The sequence below is a fragment of the Leopardus geoffroyi genome, chromosome A3, assembly GCF_018350155.1.
Source record: "Leopardus geoffroyi isolate Oge1 chromosome A3, O.geoffroyi_Oge1_pat1.0, whole genome shotgun sequence".
In the NCBI taxonomy this organism is placed as follows: domain Eukaryota; kingdom Metazoa; phylum Chordata; class Mammalia; order Carnivora; family Felidae; genus Leopardus; species Leopardus geoffroyi.
In genome coordinates this window covers 58,248,620-58,274,353 of record NC_059336.1, presented here as the reverse complement: position 1 = coordinate 58,274,353, position 25,734 = coordinate 58,248,620, and the positions used below count along the sequence as shown (strand labels likewise).

General features: G+C 40.2%; 1 protein-coding gene across 50 annotated transcripts in view; it reads left to right on the top strand.

The window, feature by feature from the left end:
• Positions 1–25,734, top strand: part of MAP4K4 (mitogen-activated protein kinase kinase kinase kinase 4) — a 192,049-nt gene that overhangs the window by 149,407 nt on the left and 16,908 nt on the right. For 2 of the 50 annotated variants that reach the window (XM_045445611.1, XM_045445609.1), the window contains exons 13-26: positions 338–499; positions 4,338–4,424; positions 5,003–5,215; positions 6,190–6,351; positions 8,854–9,087; positions 10,022–10,128; positions 11,556–11,707; positions 12,619–12,716; positions 13,505–13,513; positions 14,743–14,918; positions 15,721–15,841; positions 16,903–17,094; positions 19,174–19,291; positions 19,614–19,784. In XM_045445611.1, coding sequence (XP_045301567.1) covers positions 338–499; positions 4,338–4,424; positions 5,003–5,215; positions 6,190–6,351; positions 8,854–9,087; positions 10,022–10,128; positions 11,556–11,707; positions 12,619–12,716; positions 13,505–13,513; positions 14,743–14,918; positions 15,721–15,841; positions 16,903–17,094; positions 19,174–19,291; positions 19,614–19,784 — 2,002 coding nt within the window. Of the gene's footprint in view, positions 1–337; positions 500–4,337; positions 4,425–5,002; positions 5,216–6,189; positions 6,382–8,853; positions 9,088–10,021; positions 10,129–11,555; positions 11,708–12,618; positions 12,717–13,504; positions 13,514–14,742; positions 14,919–15,720; positions 15,842–16,902; positions 17,095–19,173; positions 19,292–19,613; positions 19,785–25,734 lie in introns of all 50 variants that reach the window. The other 48 variants (XM_045445630.1, XM_045445626.1, XM_045445619.1 and 45 more) reach the window with 40 other exon arrangements.

The window sequence follows — 25,734 nt, the reverse complement described above, 5'->3', positions numbered from 1 at the left end:
CTTTTTCTTCTGATTTAAGGGCCCTGGATAATTCTGTTAGTGATGTGCATGGATAAAGAATTCCCTGTCCTTTAGTTGCGTAGTATAGTGAAGAATGGGGAATTGATATCAAACGAAACCAAACTGTGTAAGGATTCACAGAAGCACCCCACATTTGACCAATATTTATGAGGAAGCTGGTACATGTGGGGTGGAGGAGCAGTGTGGAAATAACTGGCCAGTCGAGATGGGGTCTGTGAACTTCCCCTCATTAGCACCTACCTGTAAATGGTCAGCAGAGTGTCATGAGAGCAGTAGTTAGAAGATACCTGCTGATTACATATCTTTACTTGCGCAGCAACAAAGGAGAGAACGTGAAGCTAGAAGGCAGCAAGAACGTGAACAGCGAAGGAGAGAACAAGAAGAGAAGAGGCGTCTGGAGGAACTGGAAAGAAGACGTAAAGAAGAAGAAGAGAGGAGACGGGCAGAGGAAGAAAAGAGGAGAGTTGAAAGAGAACAGGTTAGTTCACAAAAGAATGTTCTGACCATGCATATGTGAGGTCATATGTGAGGTTACTTTGTAGAGTTGGGGGATTTGGGACTCAAAGTACAGACACGTGTGCACGCACGTATGTACACACACACACACACACACACACACACACACACACACACACATTCAGGATTTCAGAGGTTTGCAAAAGCCGGAGCACAATTGGAAGCACAGCAATAAATTGAATTAATAAATTGAAATTAAAAATGATGGATAAATTTTTACATTTAGAAACCTCTTAAAGTCATTTGAGTGGTCTCCAAATAGTGTGATGCCCAAAAGATTTCTGAATATTTCTTTTTGGGCTTGGCTTAAATGCTTTGAACCTCAGATATCTGGATGATTATTAGCCTTTTCTTTAATGAACTGAAAAACCAACCACAAGGGATGTTTGAATTATCCAGTGGCTGAATATCATAATAAACATTTGTATATAACTCAGTATATACCTATGTAGCATTAGAAAAACTAATAACATCGTGGTTTTGTTTAGCCAAAAAAGATGATATTTTGGTAATACTTAGAGCATTTTATTGATGCCAGCTATAGTTGTCTTTAGAAATCTCTGTTCCCTGAATTGACTGTGCTTTTGTGTCTGTGCTGTCAGTGTGAGCCCCTCAGAACCTCTTCACCTCTCACATCTTTGAATTGATCGCTCTTTGTTATGAGCTTTGGGTTAAGGAGAAAAGATATGAATGGAGACCAATTTAAAGAATACTTGAAATTCATACTTAAAATACTTATCAACTATGGTATTAACTTCCACAGTTGAGTATTCAGCTACTATCCTTGATATTGATCATATGCTTCAGGTTCTCTGCACATGTACTATTTCTTCCTGAGAATTTAAGGATATTTCTGTTACTATTGACATTATTGGCCAGTTAGCACTGCTGTGTTTTGGGTTTGTTTGTTTTGTTTTTCCCCACATTCTGATTTATACTTAGGGATTGCAAAGAGGAGTAAAAGTAATTAAGCTTTTGAAAGTTAAGTCTCCTAGGGGTAATTCTCACAATGTGATGGTGAGAGGAGTATGTGAGAGTAATACTTAATCTTTAATGTGCTAGTGACAGTCGTTAACATTCATGTATAGCAAGTATTCTTTTTTTTATGTTAAATATAATTTATTGTCAAATTGGTTTCCATACAACATCCAGTGCTCATCCCAACAGGTGCCCTCCTCAATGCCCATCACCCACTTTCCCCTCTCCCCCACCCCCCATCAACCATCAGTCTGTTCTCAGCATTTCAGAGTCTCTTGTGGTTTGCCTCCCTCCCTCTCTGTAACTTTTTTTCCCCCTTGCCCTCCCTCACGTCTTCTCTTAAGTTTCTCAGGATCCACATATAAGTGAAAACATATGGTATCTGTCTTTCTCTGCCTGATTTATTTCACTTAGCATAATACCCTCCAGTTCCATCCACATTGCTACAAATGGTCAGATTTCATTCTTTCTCATTGCCAGGTAGTATTCCATTGTATATATAAACCATATCTTCTTTATCCATTCATCAGTTGATGGACATTTAGGCTCTTTCCATAATTTGGCTATTGTTGAAAGTGCTGCTATAAACATTGGGATACAAGTGCCCCTATGCATCAGCACTCCTGTATCCTTTGGGTAAATTCCTAGCAGTGTATAGCAAGTATCCTTTACCTCTTCTTGAAAATAGATAGGTATCAAAGTAGTTTTATTCTGCTTTCCTTATTCTGTTGCAAAATCTTTCGTGTTAACAGTGCTGTAAGAAACTGCACTTCTGCATGTTTGTATACATGTATGATTGTATTCTGCATGCTCATTGTATGTTAGGACATTTGTGGTTTGGATAGACGTGACTTTCCTGGTTGTCCTTGTGTTTTGAAGGCAAAAAGACAAAACGACTGTACTAATTTGGTCTTTCAAGTTATGGTTCATTTCAGTCTAGTTCAAAGAAGAGGTGAGTTGGAACTCAGATTCCTTTCTCAGCTGTTGCACGGGAAGGCCACATGTCATGCTAGGTCAGTGCTTGGCATAGCATGTGCTGTGGAAGGTTAGGCTAAGAGGAATGGGACTTGGAGCCCAGGTTGGAATCAGAGTGTCTTTGCAAATGCCCTTCTAGATACACTTTCCCCCAGATTGGCTTTTTTGGGTAAAGTTTATTTTATAAGATAAAGGTTTCTGAGGAAATATATATGTCATGATTTGTGTTATCCTGCATTCTCTAAACCAGAATTATTGGTTAACGAAAACTTCTGTCCAGCTCAGATGTATAGCTATTTTTATTTTAAAATGTGTGCCATGGTACAAGTGGATGGTCAGCATTAGACACTGTAAAGACGTAATCTGAATTTCAGAATAAAACTTCTCTTCTTAGATCTCTTAGTCTACTCCCTTTCTGGAACAGTTAGCTTTTTTCCTTCTTGAAAAGGAAGGAAACTTCTTTTGTTTGTATTTCAGAGTTGTTTAATGTCTGTGTCCTATTTGAGCCTTACAAAAAATCTTGAGAGTTGCAAGAGAATGTTTTTTTTTTTATTAAATTTTTTTTTTTTTAACATTTATTTATTTTTGAGACAGAGAGAGACAGAGCATGAACGGGGGAGGGTCAGAGAGAGGGAGACACAGAATCTGAAACAGGCTCCAGGCTCTGGGCTGTCAGCAAAGAGCCTGACGCGGGGCTCGAACTCACGGATCGCGGGATCGTGACCTGAGCTGAAGTCGGCCGCTTAACCAACTGAGCCACCCAGGCGCCCCGATTTTTTTAAATGTTTGTTTCATTTTGAGAGAGAGAGAGAGAGAGAGAGAGACAGAGTGCGAGGGAGGAGCAGGGAGAGAGAGGGAGACTGAATCTGAAGCAGGCTCCAGGCTCTGAGCTGTCAGCCCAGAGTCCGACGCGGGGCTTGAACTCCCGAACCACGAGATTATGATCTGAGCTGAAGTCAGACGTTTAACCAACTGAGCCATCCACGTGCCCCAAGAATATTCTTGATACTCATTTCTCAAATGAGGATACTGAGAAAATGGAAGGTTGAGGGTTTTCTAAAGGTCTGAGATTTCCAAACATCTCTTGATTTCCTAGTCTATTAAATATGTATGCAACTTCAAGGTTGGATTTCTCGTCTTTACATGTTTTGGGTATGTACCTGTTTTCATTGATCCAGAGGCTTGTCATTCTCTTCCCCTTGAAAATAAGTTCCCTGCCCCCTCCCCACAAACACACACACGCACACTCTCAGTCTCTTCTTGAAGAGCCTGGGCCTGTTCATTTGTGAGAAACCACCTGAGTCTGGTGTTCACAGATCATGGCTTTCAGAATATAGTCATTCCAGGTAGCTTCTGTGTCATCAGAGAAAACACAAATCATGTTTGTTCTGTTTTAATATTAAAACGGGTTTTGGTTTGGGGTTTTAAAAATTGGCAATCCATGCTTGTTTTAAATGATTCATCGGAACCCTCTAGGGCAATGAGAACCCTCTGGTTTCTTATCTAATTAAACTTGATTTCTCTGGTCTACCATCCTTAAGAGGAATATCCTGGTTCTTTGAAATCCTGCAATTGTATTTAACAGCTGCGTTCTTACAGAAGAACTATCAGATACTTTTGTGTATATCAGTAGAGTGTATATCATCATTTATTAGACTCTTTAGATCTTCGTTGACCAATTTGAAGATCTTGGGGACAATCTTTCACTATATGTTTCATAATATATCCATCACTAAGTGAATTACCACTGAAGACCATTGGGGCAAATGGTTCTTGGTGCTCCATTCAGGTGGTTCTGATGCTTTCCTTTGGGATAAATTGATTGCTGGGTAATTTCTGTGTGACAGGAGTATATCAGGCGACAGCTAGAAGAGGAGCAGCGGCACTTGGAAATCCTTCAGCAGCAGCTGCTCCAGGAGCAGGCCATGTTACTGGTAACGCCCTGTATCTGTCTTGTTCCGTAGCATTAGGGCTCATTTCTCTATCCCTCCCCTGAGCTTTGGGCATAGCCGTGGTGATTACCAGACCATTTTGGTTAGTGTTGTGGGCTGACAGGCTCAAATGGAGATGTCCTCTGTGGTCATGCTGCTTTGGGCACATTTTGAGGTGGCTTCTATTTACTTACTTATTTCCTGTTAAAGAGTTAACTGTTCTCTTTGGTAGATAGCAAGGGTTTGAACAGAACTTGGCATTCAGTGAACAAACTAGAATGCCAAAGGCTGAAAGTTCAAAGCACATGCCATAGGATTTTTGCCTAGTACACTAACTTTTGAAACCACCAAAACCAACTTTTAATTGAATTCTCTCTCTGTCCAGTGATATTATGGTTAGCAACAAGCTGTCATATTTTTCCACAGGTAATACGCTATTTAAAATCCCAGTCATTTTGCTCTGTGATTAAAAAAAGGTGGGGGGGAAGGCATGGTCTTTGTGAAAAGTTGAGAATTAATCCAGAGAAGAGGCGAGTTGTGCGGTGGCCCATAGATTTAGTGTTCTCCTCTCCCTCTCCAAGGAGTGCCGATGGCGGGAGATGGAGGAGCACCGGCAGGCAGAGAGGCTCCAGAGGCAGTTGCAACAAGAACAAGCATATCTCCTGTCTCTACAGCATGACCACAGGAGGCCGCACCCGCAGCAGCAGCAGCCACCGCAGCAGGAAAGGAGCAAGCCAAGCTATCACGCTCCAGAGCCTAAGCCCCACTATGAGCCCACTGACAGAACCCGAGAGGTATTTTCTTTCCTTTGTTGCTTAAATATTGATCCGGTGTTTCTCATTCCCTGGGAAGTAGTAGAATGACTCTTAGGAGCTGTGTAATAGTAAGCTTAGACAGGGACACAGAGAGCAGATCAGAGTCAGTCTTTTGGTTTTCTAGCCAAGAAAATGTGGTTCAGACAAGTGAAAGGACACTTGCCTGCGGTCCCTTATCTGCTTGGTGTTTTCTCCAGAGACGACCAGAGTGCCTCTGTAAACAACTCTTGGGTGAAGTGAGCACTAAACAGAGGGAAGATTATATGGCAAAATCATTCCTAAAATGTACATAAGGGGATGGTGGCCTGGTTAACTATTTTTCCAAAACCACCATGAAAATGAACAGTGCTTATAGCCCAATTATACTGACTTTTTTAACAAATCTGATTTGTAACTGATTGTGATTTGTTAATGAAATTGGTGCAGTTGGGCCACCCAGAGCCTCCTGGTGAGGATGTGGCAAAGCGGTAACTTTTGGAATACTAGGACTCCTGGAAGCTGGTTGACTTCTGCAGTGTGTTGAAACCTGGCCTGTAGGTGGCACCCTTCCACCACGTCTCACCCTCACAGAGAATAGATTCTAGGAACAAGTGTTCTCCGTATCCTAGAATGCCTTTGTTTTGGGTACGATGAAATGTGTTTTGAATTCCTGATGATAATCTTCTAATCTTAATCTTTTGGTGTAGTTAGTTGTGACGTTCATTTTTTTTTCCTAGTTTATCGTCATGTACAATCTTAGAATTCTTGCCAGGAGATTTTAAAGGCTTAATTTTTATCTTCATATTTCTTTATCTCAAATTGAATTTTAGCCCTATTATATTTGCCTCCTCTCTTTCCTTGTAGCTAGAGAAAAAGAGAAAATTTCTCTCTAGGGCCCTTCCACTCAAGCTTTCTTTGGGATCTCTGCTTTTCCCTACTAACACTGAGTTATGTCTTCTAATTCTCTGATGCAGGTGGAAGATAGATTTAGGAAAACTAACCACAGCTCCCCTGAAGCCCAGTCTAAGCAGACAGGCAGAGTATTGGAGCCACCAGTGCCTTCCAGATCAGAGTCTTTTTCCAATGGCAACTCCGAGTCTGTGCATCCTGCCCTGCAGAGACCAGCTGAGCCACAGGTAGCAACAGCCCGGTGGCTGTGGGCTGAGGTGACTCACACGGTAGTTCACTAAGCCATGGGCCTGCTTGTAACATTCACAGATTGGTTTGTTACCACATTAGGAAGAAAAGAGATTCACAGGAGTGATTCTAAATTAACTTACAGGTGATATCCCCTTAGTTAATAGAGAAAAGAAGGATTTTTTAAAAAGATTTTTATTATACTCATTAAGGATATCTAGATTCAGTGATTTCTTCTTTTAGTCTTTTTGTCTTTCCTAACTCAGATGCTCATAAACAAATGCCTCCTTTCTCTAATTCAAAAATTTTTCAGGTTTGTTTTTAGAAAGTACATAGAGGGAGAACCAGAACCTTTTCTTAACCTTTGATCCTTGGTTCCTGGCCAGTTGCATGAGTGGGCTTTTGGAAATCCAGTGACAGCCCAGTTGAAATTACATACAGAATTTCTTGGTTTGTCCAAATGTACCTATTTTTTCTGGGAAAAGGGCCTTTCATTAGATTCTCAAAAGGTTCAAGGTCCAAAAGAAGATATGATCTAGTAGGTTCAGTATGCATTTCCCTGAAGTAGGCCAGGGGAAAGGTCCTTTCATTAGGTTGACCACAGCATTCTGCCTTGTCTAGGTGAGGGAGAACCCCTGGGCTGAGTGCTATGTGGTTAAAAGAGAACCCTCTGTCCTGTCCAGAGAAAACAGTTAATAGCAGGGATTATCCATGTCAAAGATCTGAGAGGTCCTTAAAATACAGATTCCCATTCTCTTACTGAAAATAAATAACATTTAGACATTTGGCACCTTGAAGCCTGAGTTGACTTGTCACGGATGCTTGCATGTGTTCGGGGACAAAAGTTCATATTCTTGTGATTGAAGTAGCTGTGGTGTTCAGAAAAAAAAAAATCCCAAGGAGGATTTGAACATGCTTTACAATAAATAATCCCAGTATGGAGGAGTTGTTTAAAAAAAAAAAAAAAAGAAGAAGAAAAGAAAAAAGAAGAAGGACCAGACCTAATAAGCAAAGCATGTGTTTGTGGGGTGGGGGGCGTTAGGGGACAGGGAGGAATTTACATGCAGTCAGCAGTGTGTTGATTCACAGAAGAACTGAGCCACAAGCCAGATTGTGAAGAAAATAGTACAGGTTAAAAGGGGGGAGAGGGAAGGGAAGAGGGACTAGTACAGTAGGTTTGTTTAACAACATTTGGATGAAGAGTCTAGGACTAAACTTTTTATTCTGAAAGTTAAACTTACAACAAATAGAAAATTTTTATCTATTTGGCCACTAACAATTTAGAAAATAGGAGTTCCTGAATTATGTAGGCTACTTTTATATTAATGATTATAGCCTCCCTTTTCTTCTTTTTACCTAAAGTTGCTTTGGGCTGAAACCTATGCTTATGAAAAAATTCTTTGAGGAGACTGTTCACATAGGATTCTATTTTTAAACCCAATTTTTATTATAGTTGTAGATAATGTTTTGTTTCACATTTTTCCACCTGAAAATTTTAAACATTTAAGCGGTCTGGGATTATACCAGTAAGTGGAATTTGTCCCTCTCCTATGGGACTTATTCTGAATCTTGCATTTAGAAAGGTTGAGCCAATTGTGATTTGGTATTTTTAGTTCTCATTAAGTGCGTTGATATAATAGATAGCATAGCTGGAATTATATAAATTGCAATCTAATATAATAAAATACAGATTATTTCAGAGATTATTTTCCCAACTTAAAAGCAACCAGATTAACTCAGGTGACAAGTTGTTGTTAACATTTTTTCAATTGTCAAGTAGAAGGCATACTCCAGTAGCAGCAGCAGAGGGAATGATAGTATTGAATATTCCTAAAGAAACCAAAATTCCTTTTTTTGTAACTACTATGAACATGTATAGCAATCTCTAAAGCATGAGTGTTTTATGACTTGAGAGAAGAAAGAAATAAAATCGGTGTATTTGAAAAGTTGGCTGTTTTTAAGTTGTATTGCTGTAGTCTGCCAACACATAGGGGTTTGTCTTTGCTCATTAAATGTGTTCTGTGGTTATTTGGTCTGAAATTTTACGAGACCAGGTGATGTGAGGATGGATAGATAGGTCTGCATGTATGGCAGTGTCTGTCTTGTGGTTTTTCTTTTCTCCCTCTCTCTGCCTGTCCACTCTCTGCTTTGACGTGGATGTGCATGTAGCATGTTGTCCTCCCTTTTAGGACTAGGAGTCTGTGAGGGTTTTTTTGTGTGATTTTGTTTTGTTTCCTTAATCTTTGTGTTTACTGCTATCTGTAATGTTAGTCTGGATATTAAAAGAGTTTTCTTTATAAATGTAAATTTGCTTTTTTCTATATATTGTGTTCCCCAGACTGCTTCGTCCCTTAGAAGTATAACTGTTCCACTGCTTGGCTTACCGAGTACTGTATTGCCCCAGTTTGCCTTCCCCTACTTCTTGTTTTGGATTTGGTATTGACCAGAAAAGCGTTTTATGCAGAACGCATTGAATGTTTTGTGTTTTGTTTTCTTGTAAGGTACAGTGGTCCCACCTGGCATCTCTCAAGAACAATGTTTCCCCTGTCTCGCGATCCCATTCCTTCAGTGACCCTTCTCCTCCCAAATTTGCACACCACCATCTTCGCTCTCAGGACCCATGTCCACCTTCCCGCAGTGAGGTGCTAAGTCAGAGTTCTGACTCTAAGTCGGAGGTACCTGACCCCACCCAAAAGGCTTGGTCTAGATCAGACAGTGACGAGGTGCCTCCAAGGGTAAGAAGCAGAAAGACAGATGTGTGCTTCTTTTTTCCATTTTGTTATTTAAAAAAAAAAATTATTTATTTTAATTAAAGGTATGATGGCTTCACCAGAATGAAGGGGCAATGAAACTTCAAAGGAACTTTTTACAGTGGGGAAAGTTCCATAGTTAGGCAGTTATATTCAGCCAGTGGCCAGTTAGCTTTTTATGGTTGTTGTTAGTGCTATACTTAAACACAGAGTAACAGAATAATATATAAGTAAGTCTGTAAAGAATATACTTCTAGAACAAAAAGAATCAAAGTGTATTTTAGCAGCTGTCTTACACATTTATACAAAAGCTATAAATTGTTTTGCAACATTAATGATTATCAAAATTTTCAGAAAAGGTCTTTTAAGAAAAATTTAACATAAACATTTCCAAAAAAATTATTTTGTTCTTTTTAAATTGAGGGATTTTTGTTTTTCAATTTTTTGTTTTGTTTTTGGTAGTTAATGGTGAAGTTAAATGAAAGGCACTTTTTTCATTTCGTTAATTTTTCCCTCCACTTGGAATTTGCTTCCTCTGAATATTTTCTTGCTTCCTACCAGTCTTCATTTCCTACTGATCCGTTTGTAGACCATTGTTTGGTTTCTTTGAGCTTATTTTTCTGATTCTCACATTATCTCAGCAAAATGCTTTGTATGTCCCCTGCCACTAAGCTTCAGTACAAACATCATTTAAATGTTACAGAAGTGTAGAAAGGCTGTTTGTCCTGGCTCCTTTGATGCCTTTGACTTAAATTTTCTCTATCATATTGAATCAGTGGAGGGCATAGAAGGATCAGGGAGAGGGCTAGTGATAGTAAGGCTCACATAATTCAGACTGTTGTAAAAATATGTTTTGGTAGGGAAATATTTTTTTCTTCTCATTTTCAATAATTTAATTGCTATATTTTTCTACCCCAAGGTTCCTGTGAGGACAACATCTCGTTCCCCTGTTCTGTCGCGTCGGGATTCCCCACTGCAAGGCAGTGGACAGCAAAATAGCCAAGCAGGTCAAAGAAACTCCACCAGGTAAGAGAAGAGGGAAGCTTAAGAATAGGTTTACTGCACAGAATATTCCATCATACTTGTTTTCATAAAAATGCTCATAAACATGGAACTATCTGGGGTAAAGAAATCATCAGTTTATAAAAGAAAAACTGCCAGGAAATCCATTATCATGAATAATAGCAAACTGGTCTATAGTGAAAAAAGAGTCTGAATCCAGTTGTATGTTTCGCAGTTTTAACATGAAAACTTCCTGTCTGTGTAAGGGCAAGTGGAAGGAAAGGCAGGGAAGGCAGGGGAGAGTCTGAGACAATTGTAACCTGAGGGAGTTTATCCTCTAAAGGATGTCCTAATGCCTTGGGAGTGGTATGGAAATCACAAACGAAAGAAAGTGCAGGGTTGACTTGCAGTCTGTAATAAACTAGTGAGTTAACCAAATAATATTTGCAGGTTGTAGAGCTGTTCTGTTACTTAAAATAGCTAAACATCTATCTAAATTTGAATTTAACTTAATTAAAATTCAATATAATTAAAAGTTATTTTCCTTAGCTGTGCTAGTCCCATTTCACATGCTCAGGAGCCACATGCATGTGATACTACCATGTTATACTACTCAGCTACAGAGTGTTTCCATCCTCTCTGTGATTTCCATTGGCCAGTGCCGTCCTAGGAGAGGGAAAGGGCACTATGTTGACTATTTTGTACTTGATCACCGCCAAACCTCTGAAGTTAGCCTTGTGCACATCTAGCCTTTTAGAACTTGAAGTGCTAAGATGGAAGACAGGCCAGAAGCTGCAGAGAGCCTTCTTAGTCCTTAAGTGATCAGGGTAGACTGTGGGATTCTCCTGTGATTGAGTCTCTGTATTAATTGTAACCTAGCAAACTTGTGCTCTGATTGCATCCGTGGCCAGGGTACATCACAACCTGTGCTTTCTGTCATGTTTCTAACACAGCCCATACAAGGGAGTATGCTGCATAAGTGTTGGCCCTTGAAGGCACTGATGGACAGTGAGAATAGTATAATTTTGTGTGTGATTACATAAGTAGAATTTTTTATAATAAGAAACTGAGTTTGTAGCTGTGACAGAGATAGTAACGCTTTTAGACTGAACAGTAGCATTTCCTGTCAGTTGTGATGAAGATGTGGGGTCTGCTAATGGTAGCCTGTCACTTAACATTTTTGATATGAGATTATCTGGGATACTTTGTATACCCAAAACCAATGTGACGTGTGTGAACTATACTTGAATTTAAAAAAGGATCTGGGAGATAAAAATCCATGAATAACCTAATTAACTTTTGGTGAATTTAATGTTAAATGCTGTTTTAATGTTAAATGTTGCCATTTTTTTCTCACCTAGATTTCAAAGACATCGATGGACACATCACGCATATGTTTATAACTTGATCTTGGCATAATGTATTAGCTTTTCTCTTTTCTTTTCTAACAGCAGTATTGAGCCCAGGCTGCTGTGGGAGAGAGTGGAGAAGCTGGTGCCCAGGCCCGGCAGTGGCAGCTCCTCGGGGTCCAGCAACTCAGGATCCCAGCCTGGGTCCCACCCTGGGTCTCAGAGCGGCTCTGGGGAGCGCTTCAGAGTGAGATGTAGGATGCCTTTGTTTTTCCTTTCCCTCATTAACAGTATTGGGCTATGATAGTGTATTGGAGGTTCTTTTTTTTTTTTTTTTTTTTAATGTTTGTTTATTTTTGAGACAGAGAGACACAGAGCATGAATGGGGGAGGGGCAGAGAGAGAGGGAGACACAGAATCAGAAGCAGGCTCCAGGCTCTGAGCCATCAGCCCAGAGCCTGATGCGGGGCTCGAACTCACAAACCGTGAGATCGTGACCTGAGCTGAAGTCGGACGCTCAACCGACTGAGCCACCCAGGCGCCCCTGGAGGTTCTTTTTAATCATGTAAAAAGGCCTATGGTTTTTCCACAGCTGCATACCACAAAGCAATGTTTCAGTACAGGTTGCTAATGCTACCATAATTTTAATAATAAAGAGTTCACTTTTGAGAGCTTACACATGCCTCTCACTGTGAGCACTTTATATGCATAATCTCACTTAATGCTTAAAATGACCCCAAGAGAGAAAAAGAGAGAGAGAGAGAGAGAGAGAGAGAAATGTATTGTGTCTCCATTTTACAGATTAAAGCAACTGCAATTTAGTGAGATTGATAAACTTGTCCAAGATGATTAGCTAAATGTCCGAGCTGGGATTTGAACCCACTTCTTAGAATGTAGGCTCCCATCCACTCTGTCATCATTATTGGTTATTTTAACTGTCAAAATATTAAGTTAGTGAAAGTTCCCTCCAGTATGTCATTGACATGATGTAACAAGGTGTTATGAATACATGCTAAGCAGAGTCAGGTCTGAGTGTGAAGCCTTGAGTGGGGCTAGCAGGAGTGGGAGGGAGAAGGAGGGGAGAGAGGCAGAGGCTGGGTGGGCTGGGTCAGCTTTATGTGACGCACTTCTCTATGTTTATCCATTTCTGCTCTTGAATTTCACAGCGTCATCCAAATCTGAAGGCTCTCCATCTCAGCGCCTCGAAAATGCAGTGAAAAAATCTGAAGATAAAAAGGAAGTTTTTAGACCTCTCAAGCCTGCTGTAAGAATTCTACAAAATCAGTTTTACTTATTCCAAGCTTGAGTGAGATCTCTTAAAAATATGTGGTTGAGAAGCTTACAGTCTTTTTCATGGGGCCCTCTTACAGATTTCAGGACTTAGAAAGAGTGTCATGTCCTCACACATTTGTGCACACTTATATCCCACCATTATAGTAATTTTTTTTCAAAAAGTACAAAAGAAAGAAAAGCCTTTTTATTTTTACCTCTTTGCTCAGCGTTAACCTTTATGTATTCTTGATAAGTTGGGCATTTACAAAGTGGCTTTAAAAAAATTTTTTTTTAATTTATTTTGAGTGGGAGTGGCAGAGAGAGAGAGAATCTCAAGCAGGTACCACGTTCAGTGCAGAGCCCTATGTGGGGCTCAATCCCACGACCATGGGATCATGACCTGAACTGAAATCCGAAAGTGTTGTCTGACAATGTCTGACGCTTAAACAACTCAGCCACCTAGGTGCCCCAAAACTGGCTTTTAGACTAAATTTTTTTACATTAGCTTCTTTCTTCAATTCACCTATTATTTAAATTCTGCCTCTTGGTACCAGAAATGACGGTTTTGACTTCCTCATACTTGGTCTTTAATCCTTGTTGCATTAACTGACCATGTAACTGTGCCCATTGGGGGGTTTTAAGCCTTTTGGAATTTTGATTTCTTGCTTGAATTGATTTCTGTACTTCCCCTCACTCCCCTCTCTCCCGTGCTTCCTTGTGCTGTGCATTCTTCATCACTGATGGCTTCTCCGGCTCACTGAAACTGCTACTGCACTGAAGGGTGAAGTGGTAAGCCCCGTCTCTGAAAGATTCTGCAGCAGAACAACATTCCAGCTGCCTCTTCATTTTAGCTTATAATCCATCCACATTTCCTTTCCGCCCTCAACTTGCCTTTTTGTTCTTTTCTAGAATTCAAAAGTCCTAGACTTCTGCTTTATGTTTTTAACACAGAATTTACTACATACATTTATTATTAAATACAGCTTCTAAAAATAACTTCTTAAAAAGCTACAGTTGTAATTATGAAATAGTAAGATCCAAGGTCCAATACGCTGTTATTTCAGAGGCTTAAGCTCAAAAAAGAAACTTCTTACCTGTGGAGAAGGAAACTCAGTTGGAACTGCTAAAAAGAAAAAGGAAAAGTGACTACATAGCCTGCTTTTAAAAAAAGTCATTACTTCCAAATGTAATTCCCAAGTAGAAACTTCAGACTTTTATATGAAAATGTAGAGTATAAATAATAATTACACTTAAAAATTATATTTGGATAATTGAGTGAGTATTAAAATATCTCAGTATGGAAGAGTACAGGGAAGCGAAGCTCCTTATGAATGATATCTTTGAACGTGGATTTCCGTTCTATGTTCGTATTTGTTGGCAGCGTTGCAGGGAAGTGTGGGTAAGGTGGCACCAGGGAAGTGTGCCTCACCTCCTGCCGACAGCAGCACGCACTGCCTGCACTTTCTCACTTTCTGTGTCTTGGACCCTCTTAGGAATGTGGCGAGTTGTTAACACTCTGTGAAGTGAGACATGAGTAATATACTCACTTTTCTTAGCTTTGAAATTGTTAAAAATAAAAGAGTTAAAAATGATGAGTTCACCAAATAAAAACTCCCAGTCAGCCCTTTTTAACTAAAATCTTGCTTTCTGGATAGTTTTCTCGAGAGAAGACTTTGTTATATGGGCAGAACTCCAGGGATTTGCCTTCACACATTTGTTGATCTAGAATTTTACATTAGGGTTTTTAAAAAACACTATTACCTTATTGTAAGCAGATTGTTTTTTATTGTCGTGAGATTTGAACTGTGTGCAACATCTTTAGCTTCTTTTCTATCGAAAGCTTGAAGAGCTCACCTTCTTATTAATTATACTGGTAAATACAAAATAGTTTTACAAAACTGATACTGTGGCTATCTTATCAGTGGTTAAAATGAAGAATGTCTCATAATTTGCTGTTTTCTTCCCACTGCCCCCTGCGTGTGCCCCTTTGCCTTACTCCTTTTTGTCCTGTGCATTAGGATTTGACTGCACTGGCCAAAGAACTTCGAGCAGTGGAAGATGTGCGACCGCCACACAAAGTGACAGACTACTCCTCATCCAGTGAAGAGTCAGGGACAACAGATGAAGAAGATGATGATGTAGAACAAGAAGGAGCCGAGGAACCCACCTCTGGACCCGAGGACACCAGAGCAGCGTCAGTCCTTGGTGTATTTTAGAGAGGCTGAGAATGTCTCCACTGAGCTTTCTTTCCATTTGGAACCGGTTTTTTCTAAACCTATCCTGATTCTATGGCCGTTTAACATTTAGTTCTCCTGGATTCAACAGCAGACAGCCTTCATGTTTTTCCCTCTTCTGTGTGTGTGTGTGTGCGTGCGTGCGCGCGCGCGCGCGCATGTGTGCCTCTCCCCAAGACCCAAACGTGTATTTTATTTTATTTTTTTCTTTTTAATTTGAGGAAATGACAGAAGGGAAGTTTCAGTTTGATTGAACCACGTTAACCATAAGAATTCATCCTAAATTTTTTGCTTAAAAACAGACAATACTGGCAGAAAGGTCTTTGTTGAAAGGGAAAAGCTAAGCATTTATTTTCCTTGAGGAAACTATATCTGTAGCCTGACCTCATCTTACGCCTTTGGGAAGGTGGAAAATCTTTTTTTTTTTTTTTTTTTTTTTTTTTTTAATTTTTTGGTTTTTTTAAAGTTTTGTTTATTTATTTTTGAGAGAGAAACAGAGAGAGTGAGCAGGGGAGAGGCAGAGAGAGAGAGAGAGAGAGAGAGAGAGAGAGAGAATCCCAAGCAGGCTCTGCCCTGTCAGCATGGAGTCCGATGCGGGGTTCAAACTCACACTGTGAGATCATGACCTGAGCCGAAACTAAGAGTCGGACTCTTAACTGACTAAGCCACCCAAGCACTCTGGGAAGATGAAAAATCTTAAACAGGATGTTTTCTGCTCATGGGATTATTATGGCCCTTCACTTCTGAATTTTGTTCCAATAGGTCATCTCTGAATTTGAGCAATGGTGAAACAGAATCCGTGAAAACCATGATTGTCCATGATGATGTAGAAAGTGAACCAGCCATGACTCCATCCAAGGAGGGCACTCTAATCGTCCGCCAGGTACCTGTGTCTTCTCTTTGTTGTTAGAGGCAGAGCTTCTCCTGTAGTCATTAACCCACTTGCTCATTCACTCACTCATGCTGTTTCTACATCATCATCTGTTTTCATGTTAACAAGACCCAGAGGGTAGAGTGTCGGGGGCTAGGGAGGCAGGTATGTGCTGCATGCCAAGAAGGTAGCTAGCGGTCTTCCACCCCACATTGCTGCTCCTCTGCATGTTTTGCGGCAGCCCTCATTCAAGCACCACGCCGATTCTCACAGTCTGTGTCTGAGCAGTAGAAAAGCCACATGGAGTCCTTCAGCAAGCTTGCAGGGTGAGGAGGCAGACCCCGGTCTGTAGTGGGGCAGCCACAGAGGTTCTGCAGAGAGCTCCCAGCTCTGGGCATCCACAGTGCTCAGCAGGAGCAGCCCTTTGGCAGGAGCAGTTGAAGAGCGGATGAGCCTCCTCAGTCACAGGAGGGCCTCGTGGAGCAAAAGGGTTGGGAGGTCTCGCTTGTGTGTTCCAAAACGTTAGTTTTCTCACTTGTTGAATATTAAATGTGTCGGATTACTCAGTTTTACAACTGTCTGTTCATTTCTTAGCTTAGAAGACAGAGAAGTGATGCGCTTCCCATGACATAGAACAGGCGCCTTTCTAGTGTTTTGGACTTTTCCTGAGTGTGTTTCATGCAATGGCAATGCATTCGGATGGAAAGTGGGAAGAAGGCGGAAAAGACCAGGATTCAGAGAAGCGATAGGGTACTCTCTAGGGCTTTAGATAGATTTTTAAAGAAACAAAAAAGGCTAGTGGTTTTGGTAACAACAGCTAGTGTGGCAGATAAACCAATTAAGCCGTCACCGCGCAAGTCCTGTGGCCACCAGATGAGGTACTTTGAATTCTGTTGGCTCAATGTAGGCATTTGGCGAGGAAGTGTGAACAATTTTGGCCAGTTTCCTCCGGTCTTTCTTTGATAATTTAACAGTTTGAAAAGTCACACAGCACCATTAAGTCAGTTATCAGTAGGGTCATAGGGAATTTCAGCAGCGCTTGAGCGAGACGAGTGTGCCTGTTTTTTCTACAGAGTACAGTTGACCAAAAGCGCGCCAGCCATCATGAGAGCAATGGCTTTGCCGGTCGCATTCACCTCTTGCCAGATCTCTTACAGCAAAGCCATTCCTCCTCCACTTCCTCCACCTCTTCCTCCCCATCCTCCAGCCAGCCGACACCCACCATGTCCCCACAGACACCCCAGGACAAGCTCACTACTAATGAGGTATGTCTCGCACCACAGCTGGCTGCTTTCATAGGGTTTGACCAGCACTGCCTAGTAGCTAGTTTGCAGAGGAGACCTTTCCCACACCCCTCACCCCTCCCTTCCCCCTGCTTTCTTCTGTCACCTACCCTTCTCCCCAACCCCAAGTAACATGTTTCAGATCTGCATACAAATCCCTTAACCCTAGATCAATGTCCCTCCAACTTGCCAGTTCACTGTTTACTTTTCTCTAGATGAGTGTAGTTGCATGGCTTTCTTTATTCAGTTTATTTTTTAAAAGTCTAAATAAAATGATTGCTGTGTTCTCAGATCCATATGTATTTGGCATGAAATTCTTGTAGCCGTTTGTGGAATCTGCCTTTTTCATTCTTTTTATCTGATAAGTAAAATATAGAAAAATTTGGTTAAGCAGACTTGGCCTTATCTGGACACACTTGTTATCCTGTACAGGAATCTCCTTCAAACAGGGCTGAGTTGCTTTTTGTTTTTGATGGGGGGGTAGATCGTTGGTTGGTTACTGATTCGTTTTCACCAACCCTGTTAAAAGGATGTCTTTCCTTGAAATCCACCTTCATTCAGAGTTTAAGAAAAGGCCAAATGATTTTTAGGGAAATGTAGAAAATTAGGATGTTAAGAAGAGCAAGGGTCTGAGCATGCTTTAATTTAAATTTTTGAATGGGAAATCTGGTGTGCTCGTTTGAAGGCTTGGCTGTGGTGCTCAGTCTGGGTGCTAGTTGGGTGGTGCTTTGCTCTTTGGAACAAGATTATGCCCCAAGTGCAGTGACATAGTCCACCTTGAGCACCCTGTACTAAATTAAACAAGTGGTTTGATTTCTTGGGAGGTTTGGTTTAAATGCATTTGTCTAACGGTCGAAAGGAGGTTGAGAGTGGCATGTAGCTTCAGCCAATCTTGTTAATGTAAACATTTAACTGCCAGCCTGTCTCTACCTGCTTCTATTTTGGTTCCCTTGTTAGAAAGAATCAGAATAATCCTCTCCCCCTGAGGAGCAGGGGCAAGTCAACTGCTTCCAAGGTGGGCTTGCATCAGATTGGCCATCGGATGGATTGGCCTTTGATCACAGGATGGGGTGGGAAGCTTGCCAGCAGACAGCTGTGTGAAATGGGAGGAGAGAGCCTGGGAGCCTAGGCAGTCTTGGGCTCTAGGACATAGTGGCTCTCAGCTGCCTGTGGAGGGCGAAAGGTTTCAGGACTAAAGCACTTGATCAGAAGTGTTCTTTTTTCTCCAGCGATATATCCCACCTACACTCACATTTCTCCTTATATTTATATTTAAACTTTGCTCCATTTTGTTCTAATGTCCAATATTTACTATAACCCTTAACTCACTAAACTGGCAAGTTTATTTTTCCGTTTGTTTTGTTTTTAATTGTCATTACATTTCCACTTAACAATTTGTTTCACTTTCTTTGTGTTTTGTTATTTTTTTTTTTTTTGTCTTAAGTTACACTATTAACCAAAACACTAGCGTTCCTAAAAGAGCAAAAGTATGTGCCATATCTTGTTGTTTGCACCTTTCACTAATGAGCCCCTGTTCGATATGGGTTTACTGATGATGCACCTAAAACGGTGGTAGCCAAAGCTTCTGTAGCTTTCTGGCAAGAGGCTCACTTTAAAATAAATAACACAAAGCAAAGATTTGCCAATATTCCAACATATATTAATTGGCTTTTTTTGGGCAGAAGAATAATGTCAGAAATTGATGAATTGAGAAAGACATTTCAAGCCTGTCCTTTAGGAGTTTTTATTATCATTATTTATTAAAAAAAAAAAAACAACTTGGAGCATGAAGTATAGATTTTGTTGGTAGCTCACAGCATTCCTGTCTTAGATGAACAGTACTTCTGAAGAGAGATGTAGCTTTTTGGTGGTTCCAGGTCGAACCACCTGTCGGGCTGTGTTGTGCACATGCAGAGGCACCCCTGAGAGCATTTGGGGGGAATGATGCAGGAGGGATAGGCCTTCCTAGTGGGAAATCATGCAGTGTAGAAATGGATTGAAATGTTGTATGTTCATTTTTTAATGTCATTTGTATTAATAAAATTGAAATTTACATTGCAGACTCAGTCCGCTAGTAGCACACTCCAGAAACACAAATCTTCCTCCTCCTTTACACCTTTTATAGACCCCAGATTACTACAGATTTCTCCATCTAGTGGGACAACAGTGACTTCTGTGGGTAAGTAAAGGAGCAACAAGAAAGCAGCTGACAAACAGGACTTGGTCACTTTGTATTGGTCTTTCTGATGGCTGAGGCATGGCATGGTGGTTGTTTGCAGGCACAGACCTCGGATACAGAAACACCCATCCCGCTTGCATTGCCTTATTTGCAGTGAGCTGCACAGTCAGTTTCCTTTTCCCATATACATTTCTTACAAATTTCTTTTTCTTGACAAAGGGTCCGTTACAACATGTGAATATTTACTCAGGTGTAGCAGGGGAGGGAGGCAAGCGCATTGTTTGTGTGTACAGAAAATAATTTAAAGTGTATCGTGTTCTAGTGGGATTTTCCTGTGATGGAATGAGACCAGAAGCCATAAGGCAAGATCCTACCCGGAAGGGCTCAGTGGTCAATGTGAATCCCACCAACACTAGGCCACAGAGTGACACCCCAGAGATTCGTAAATACAAGAAGAGATTTAACTCCGAGATTCTGTGTGCTGCCTTATGGGGTAGGTATTGCTACTATGACTCTCTATCCTTTTTTTTTTTTTTTTTTTAATTCTGAAGGGTGGACTGGTCTTTTAGAGAAGTACTATTTTGGATAGTTTGGGGAGTTTTTAAAGGGTTGTTAACAGATAAGTTGGAAAACTTTTTTTTTTTTTTTTAATGTTTATTAATTTATTTATTTTGAGAGAGGCGCGGGGGGAGACAGAGAGAATCCCAGGCAGAGCATGGAGCCTGATGGCAGGCCTCGATCTCACAACCATGAGATCATAACCTGAGCTAATATCAAGAGTCAGACGCTCAACCTTCTGAGCCACCCAGGTGCCCCTGGTGGGAAGACTTCTGCGATGCCCACCCTTGTAACCTTTTCCTAAAGAATCATGCAGGCACATGTATGTTCATGTACTTGTTTCAGTCAACGGCTAACCTCCTGTTTCTTCACGTAAAGAAAAAACTAGAAAGATGAGAAAGACATTCGAGTTGGTCCTTATTTATAGGGAGAATGAAGAAATTTGTTGGATTGCAGTTTGATGTTTTTCCTTGCCCTTCATGACTTGGGCCTCACATGGAAATTGAGTTTTTAAAAGCAGTTTTTTACTGGCCGGAGTCTGCAGAAGCAGACTGTTGTACTGACTTTCTCTGTTGCCTGTCTGCAGTATTGGTGTAGCATATTCACAACCTAAGACGCCACAAGAGACTAAGTCTGCCATGCGCAGGACTACACCCTCTCATGTTCTGAACCTGGCCTCTCTGTCATCACCTTCCTTGCTCCCACAGACAGAACCTGTCTTAGAACTTGTCTTCTAGTCCCATGCTGTGTTTTTGTTCTTCTCCTGCCTGAACCCCAAAATCTGTTTTCAGTAGGGACCCTGTTTCTAATCAGAACAGTGTCTCCTTCCCTTGACATTACAAATGTAAGTAGACAGAAGACATGCGATCCATTTTGGTTGAGTGTGCAGCACGTCTGTCCGATGACTGCTCTCCTGCCCCTTTCACCAGCTCCTACTCGGTCTTCTCTCGAGGGGTTCAGGAGAGTCCTTTCCCCTTTGCAGACACACCTGCTTTCTCTTTCACTTTTTGAATTCTGGGTTTCTGTCCTTGTCACCACTGAGTATCTTAAGTCTCCTATATCAGAAGGCCTTTTCTGTATTGACCTTGTAGGTAAAGGTAACAGTAGCCACTTGGAGGGGGATTACTAGGATCATGTGAAAGCAGCTGGCACAGCATTGTTACCGCATGGCACTGTTAGTGTTGCTGCGTGAATGCCAGTTGTGATCACATCATGGAATGGAGTTCCATCATGTCCTTTCTTTTTAAAGGCCTTTTGTGGGGGTGTGAATATCATCAAAATTGATACATTATATTTAGTGTAGAAATAGTGTTAAGTAAGTTAATTCTTTGGAAATTGGTGAAATAATTTTTATCTGGAACGTTTGCACTTGGTAGCAGTCTTACACTGATTTTACACTAATGTCCTACAAAGTGCTGGACTCTGTTCTGTGCCATTAGCTGATTTAATGAAAATCCTCCTTCTAATGAACTTCTTTAATACCTCAGAGAATAAGAGAGTATCCTGAGCTTGTGTTTTTAAAAATGTGGTAGAACTTTCCGTTTTATCAGTATGTGGAAAGGAGTGATAGGCAAGATGACTTAAAGTTGAAATGCATTTCTATAAATCCACGTATTTGAGTTGCTCCTTGGCTTGGGGCACATCAGTGATGGGTTTCCTTAAACTGCCTGCTAAGCTAAAAAGTAAGTTAAAAAAACAAGCCTTTTAACTTAAATTTAAAAATAAGCTTTTTAAAGACTTAAGACACAGAAAAGTTAAGACATGTACTTTGAGAGTGGTAGCCTGACAAGGGGAGAAAATTCAGAGGACTCTAGAGTATTAGTTTGAAATGGTGACATTGATGCATTGAAAGTCAGCTGACCAGTGTTAGATAGGTTAGACAGGCTTTTTGTGTCTCTTAGAAAATGCTGGCCTCAGGGCACCTGGGTGTTTCAGTCAGTTAAGCACCCTACTCTTGATTTTGGCTTAGGTCATGATCTCACAGTTCGTGGAATGGAGCCCTATGTCGAGCTCCGTGCTGACAGCACGGACATGCTTGGGATTCTCTCCTCTCTTTGTCCCTCCTTGCTTGCTCTGTCTCAAAACAAATAAACTTAAAAACAAAACTTTTAAAAAGAAAATGCTAGCTTCAAGCATTCTTTTTTAATCATCTTATATAATTGACTTCTGCTTTGTAAGATGCTACCTATTTATTATATTTTTGTAATAAGACGGTTTTCCCATTCACAGCCAGGATTATTTTAACACACATTTTGAACATGATTGTTCCAGCTTTGCTTTGCTTTGCTTTGCTTTGCTTTGCTTCTCTTCTCTTTTCTTTTTTCTTTTCTTTTCTTTTCTTTTCTTTTGTTTTGTTTTCTCTTTTATTTTCCTTTTTCTTTCTTTCTTTTTTTCTTAATTTTATTTTTAAGTTATCTGTACACCTAATGCAGGGCTCGAAACCTACAACCCCAACATCAAGAGTCACGTGTCTACTGACTGAACCAGCCAAGTGCCCCTGTTCCCACTCTTAACAGTAAACTATCTGCAGTTTACTACAGACCATTGCCTGTAATATCATCATAGAATTTAAAGGAAACTTTATTTATTTTTATTTTTTTATTTTTTTTCAATATATGAAATTTATTGTCAAATTGGTTTCCATACAACACCCAGTGCTCATCCCAAAAGGTGCCCTCCTCAATACCCATCACCCACCCTCTCCTCCCTCCCACCCCCCATCAACCCTCAGTTTGTTCTCAGTTTTTAAGAGTCTCTTATGCTTTGACTCTCTCCCACTCTAACCTCCTTTTTTTTTTCCTTCCCCTCCCCCATGGGTTTCTGTTAAGTTTCTCAGGATCCACATGAGAGTGAAAACATATGGTATCTGTCTTTCTCTGTATGGCTTATTTCACTTAGCATAACACTCTCCAGTTCCATCCATGTTGCTACAAAGGGCCATATTTAATTCTCTCTCATTGCCACGAAGTACTCCATTGTGTATATAAACCACAATTTCTTTATCCATTCATCAGTTGATGGACATTTAGGCTCTTTCCATAATTTGGCTATTGTTGAGAGTGCTGCTATAAACATTGGGGTACAAGTGCCCCTATGCATCAGTACTCCTGTATCCCTTGGGTAAATTCCTAGCAGTGCTATTGCTGGGTCATAGGGTAGGTCTATTTTTAATTTTTTGAGGAACCTCCACACTGTTTTCCAGAGTGGCTGCACCAATTTGCATTCCCACCAACAGTGCAAGAGGGTTCCCGTTTCTCCACATCCTCTCCAGCATCTATAATCTCCTGATTTGTTCATTTTGGCCACTCTGACTGGTGTGAGGTGATATCTGAGTGTGGTTTTGATTTGTATTTCCCTGATGAGGAGCGACGCTGAACATCTTTTCATGTGCTTGTTGGCCATCCAGATGTCTTCTTTAGAGAAGTGTCTATTCATGTTTTCTGCCCATTTCTTCACTGGGTTATTTGTTTTTCGGGTGTGGAGTTTGGTGAGCTCTTTATAGATTTTGGATACTAGCCCTTAAAGGAAACTTTAAATCACACATTATAGAGTTAATAGCCATTTTTCCCCATCTTAAACCAGATTTCTATGAATACAGTCGCAGTTCCTAATACAGCTTGCCTTTGAGCAATTAATATTTAAAGTTTAATTATACCTAACAGTTGAAAGGTTTAAAAAGGATATTTATAAAAGGTTATTGCAGCCTGCAACTTAATTTTTTTCAAAGGCCCATAATTTCCAGGGTGGTTATTTTCCAGTGACTCAATATTCCTCTGAGTACTAACACTCAGTACTTTACAGAATGACATAGTTCTTGGAAATACATAATGGAGAATTATGAGGTAGAGTATAAGTACCAAAGTATTTGTATTTTTTATGTTTATGAAAAGACTTTTTCAGTTTTGTCTTTTATTCCTTTATTATTTCTTACTGTAAAATTTTGATTGATGTTTGGATGCTATTTGTTTTTGGAAACCACAAATAATAGGTTTCAGAATCTTATATTTCAGTAGTTATTACCAGACTTTTGACATGGGTCTTTCAGCTACTTGATATTGAAGATTGGGAAAATATTGAAATATTACATGAAATGGAATCTTTGGAATGGACTCTGTCTGAAAACAGCTCTATCAGTTAATGTTTTGTTTTTCTTCTGTTTACCTGTGAAGCCAGTTAAAATTATCTCACCTAGGTATGTGGAGGGAAAACACTAAGGATAATGTCCAAATATAGTTTTGCATTGATAGGGAGATGGTCACCACAAAATGGTGAACCTCAAAAGTGAAATTGTATGAAAATGAATGGAGCATTACATAAGCATTTATTTTTCTTGCAGTGATGATAAGTGTGTTTTTAAATTGGACAGTGTTTTTTTTCTTAGCATTAAGTAATTATCTGATGTGTGTCATCTTTCTATTAAAAAACTTTTTCATGGAAAAACATGCTGGCTTGTAAGCCTTATAAAGTGTAAGGCTGTGAACCCTAATTCAAAGCCACAATGTTACCTGATGAATAAAATGGTAGTATCAGCCATAGCTGATATTTCATGTGGCTATTTAAATTTAATAGAAACTTCAGTTCCTCAGTTGCACCAGCCATGTTTCAAGTGCTCAGTAGCCACGTGTGGCTAACACATTGCCATCAAGATAAGTTCTGTTGGACAAGGCTGGTCTGGATGGCACATTCTAAAAATCTTAATTATAAGTGACAGACGAAGTCATGTGCATTCATAAGCCTTTTTCTTAAGCTCTTCAAATGACCATACTTTGAGAGTTTTGTTTACTTTTAATGGTTACTCTTAATGGGTAGTGAATACTCAGGTTTTTCTTCCTTCACATTTTCTGAAGCTATTTCATAGTATGTCAGGTTCTAACAAGCTCTCATTACAGTAGTAGTAGATGGAAAGCACCTGTGATTTGGTGGAAGCATATGTGGGGCAGCACATACAGGGGTGCTCTTGTGAAACGTACCACTGTTTCTGTAAGGGCAAAATGGAAACCTGCATCATATGCCTAATAGGTTTTTAATGGGGGGCTTTCCTCAGGTCATGCTATTATCAGAAACTGTAGATGTCTAGAATTCATGAGGACCTTTTTACACATTTTACATTTTTTGAGGACTCCAGGGATAGTGTTATATTAGTTTAGAGCCTACAGTGTTTCAGCACATTTGTAACTGTTGTCCTTGTGAGCCTTGCACTCTGTTAGTTGAAGTTTTTTGCATTTGAATGGCAGTGATAGTTACTACATATGTAAATTCCAGGTTCCTAGCTTCCCCCTAGACCCCAAAAAGTGTGTCCAGTTTCCTCACAAGGATTGCTTGGATATAGATACTGTCCCTCCAAGTCTTGGGTTTTACTTGCTCAATGGAACAGGGACAGAGCTGAGAGAGGGTTGGGAGCGTGTTTACTTGTTGCCTTCACAGTTGTTCACTTGAAGTTTTCTGGAAATAGGGTATGTGTGTATGTCTGTGTGTGTCTTCCTGTGTAATAAAACGTGAAATGTATGATTCAGGAAAATACATGGTATTCTTCCCTATCATTCCATCTACCAGTAAATATTGATTGGGCATTTTTTAAAAGCACAAATACTTTATTCCTTGTCTCAGTGAGTTTATTACCCAGTTGAGGGAATCAGTGCAAACATGTATGTGCCTAACTGCTTAGGAATATAAGGTGATCTGTGCTACATGTTACAAAGTTGGTTTAGACAAGGAAGGTTATAGACCAAGGAAAGAAGGCATTTAAGGAAATAAGTGAGTGATAGGGAGAAGTAAGTTGACTCAAGGTACAGAGAGTTTTGAATGCCAAGTTGAGGCTTTTGTACCCTGCCCTATAGGGTGTGTAGTTTTGAAGATGTAGTAGGACCTAATGAGTATTGTCGGAA